Source organism: Diorhabda sublineata, chromosome 9 (genome assembly GCF_026230105.1).
Source record: "Diorhabda sublineata isolate icDioSubl1.1 chromosome 9, icDioSubl1.1, whole genome shotgun sequence".
Lineage (NCBI taxonomy): Eukaryota > Metazoa > Arthropoda > Insecta > Coleoptera > Chrysomelidae > Diorhabda > Diorhabda sublineata.
This window is the reverse complement of record NC_079482.1, coordinates 9,031,712-9,034,046: the sequence shown is the minus strand read 5'-3', so window position 1 is coordinate 9,034,046 and position 2,335 is coordinate 9,031,712. Positions and strand designations below refer to the sequence as shown.

Genomic DNA, 2,335 nt, shown 5'->3' with positions numbered 1-2,335 from the left:
TGGCAATGGACTAAATTGCATGATGAATCTTTAACTAGACTTAAAGATACATTAACCAATGCCCCAATTTTGTCATTTTTTGATCCAACAAAACCTATAGAAATAGACACTGACGCGTCCAAGGACGGTCTAGGTGCTTGTCTATCTCAAGAAGGTCACCCAATAGCTTTTGCATCCAGGAGCTTAACCCCCTGCGAGCAAAAGTACGCGCAGATAGAGAAAGAGATGCTGGCGATTGTGTTTGCTACTCAAAAGTTTCATTATTTTATTTATGGATTTGATGTAAAAATCAACACTGATCATAAACCCTTGGAATCGATCATGAAAAAAGATCTAGCATCTATTTCTTCCCGCCTACAAAGGATGAGACTCCGCTTACTAAATTATAAAATAATTGTGAATTACAAACCTGGAAAATTTTTGTATGTGGCAGACACACTGTCAAGAGCGTTTTTACCAGAAACTGGGCTAAAGTCTGATCAAGAATTTAATTTTGCAGTACACTCTTTATCAAAAAATTTAGCCATGTCTGAAGAGCGGAAGGAACAATTCAGGCAGGAAATCGAGAAAGATGAGATTCTGAAACAACTTCCATATAAAAGGCTGGCCCAATAATAAACATCACATGTCTCCTTCTTTGAGGCATTATTTTAAAATCAAAGACAACCTCAGCTATGTTGATAAATTGCTGTTTTTTGGTGAGAAAATTGTTGTCCCAACTGCCATAAAGGGTGATATGCTCAAATTATTGCACGAGGGTCACTTTGGGATTGAAAAATGCAAAAATCGTGCAAGACGTATATTTTATTGGCCAGGGCAATCTGTTGATGTTGAAGCCTACATAAAAAAATGCAGTATCTGCGAAACTTTTGCGAAGAAACAGCCAAAAGAATCGCTATTACCATATGAGTTACCGAATCGGCCATGGGAGAGATTGGGATTAGATATTTTTTCGCATGCCAACAAAATTTTTCTCATTGTGTTTGATTCATACTCCAATTGGTTGGAAACCACTCAAATTAAAGACAAGTCGATGAAATCAGTTATTTTAGCTTTGAAGTCTATTTTTTCTGTTCATGGGTCACCAGATAAAATAACTGCTGATAACGTGCCTTTTGATAGTAGAGAGTTTAAGACGTTTGCAAAAAACTGGAATTTTGAAATCATTTTGCGCAGCCCGTATTATGCACAATCTAATGGATTGGCAGAAAAAGGGGTAGATATAGGTAAAAATATGCTAAAAAAATGTTTGAAAGAAAACTCTGATATACATACTGCTTTATTGCAATACAGAAATTCACCACTTAAGTATATTGGCTATTCACCTGCAGAGTTATTGATGAGCAGGATTTGCAAGACAAAAGTACCTATCAATTCCAGTCTTTTGCACCCGAAACTCTGTGAAGACGTTTCTGAGAAACTATTGCGAAGACAGAATATTTATAGGTCTTACTATGACAAGAAAAGTAAAGATCTAAAACCTTTGGAACCTAAAACCAATGTGACGATTTTTGACCATGTAAAGAATAAGTGGGAGCCTGCACAAATTGTATCCAAGCATAGCTCTCCTAGATCTTACCTTGTGAAAGATTCCTTTGGTAATGTGATTAGGCGTAATCGCATTGACCTTAAGGAATCCCTAAATGAGTATGTGTCTAAAAGCAACGAGCCTGACATAAATGAGAGTAGTGGTGAACCTTTAGTTCAGCCTGCTGTGTCACTCAAGAATAAAAAACCTTTGCTGGAGGCTCCCCCAGAATGTTTATTATCCAGTCCAAAAGTTTTAGATCAGGATATCAAAACCAGATGTGGTCGTGTGATAAAAAAACCGGACAAACTAAACTTATAGGAGGAGATGTATTATATAGGTTATAGATTAGATATTTGTTTAATAACTATCCCGCCACCTTTGTACGAGTCAATTAATTGGCTCAACAGGCATGGGGGGTTGAGGCCAGTGTTTTGGACTCGAGAAAAGACGACTCTAATACGCGGCTTTTCGTCGACACATTTCAATAAAGACACATGGTGTTACATTTACAGTTTCGTTTTATTTTAATAAACTAGCGCCGATCATGGTATAATACACCTTGTAGCTGTCGGTATCTAAGGTTTATCGCGTGTGCCTTTCTTTTGTACACTCGTTAGTCTCTCAACTTAATAACCATACCTTATATGTTAGTTTTTCAGAATTTCTATAATCAGTTGAAGTGAAATATTTAAAATTTTAGCTTAATCCTTCTACCATATTCATTTCGTCGATTTAAGAAATACGGAGCTTTACGAATAGATATACTTTATTTTCACAAAATCCACAATCTCTTCAATTCAACTG

General features: G+C 36.4%; 1 protein-coding gene across 1 annotated transcript; it reads left to right on the top strand.

Annotated features, from left to right (window-relative positions):
- The first annotated feature begins 625 nt into the window (after window positions 1-625).
- Window positions 626-1,849, top strand: LOC130449002 (uncharacterized protein K02A2.6-like). Its single transcript, XM_056786634.1, has one exon. It carries the CDS (start codon window positions 626-628, stop codon window positions 1,847-1,849), a length of 1,224 nt encoding a protein of 407 aa, XP_056642612.1.
- The last annotated feature ends 486 nt before the right edge of the window (window positions 1,850-2,335 follow it).

Excerpts from the sequence above, each read along its gene's own strand:
- LOC130449002 (XM_056786634.1), top strand. The coding sequence starts at position 626 with ATGTCTCCTTCTTTGAGGCATTATTTTAAAATCAAAGACAACCTCAGC.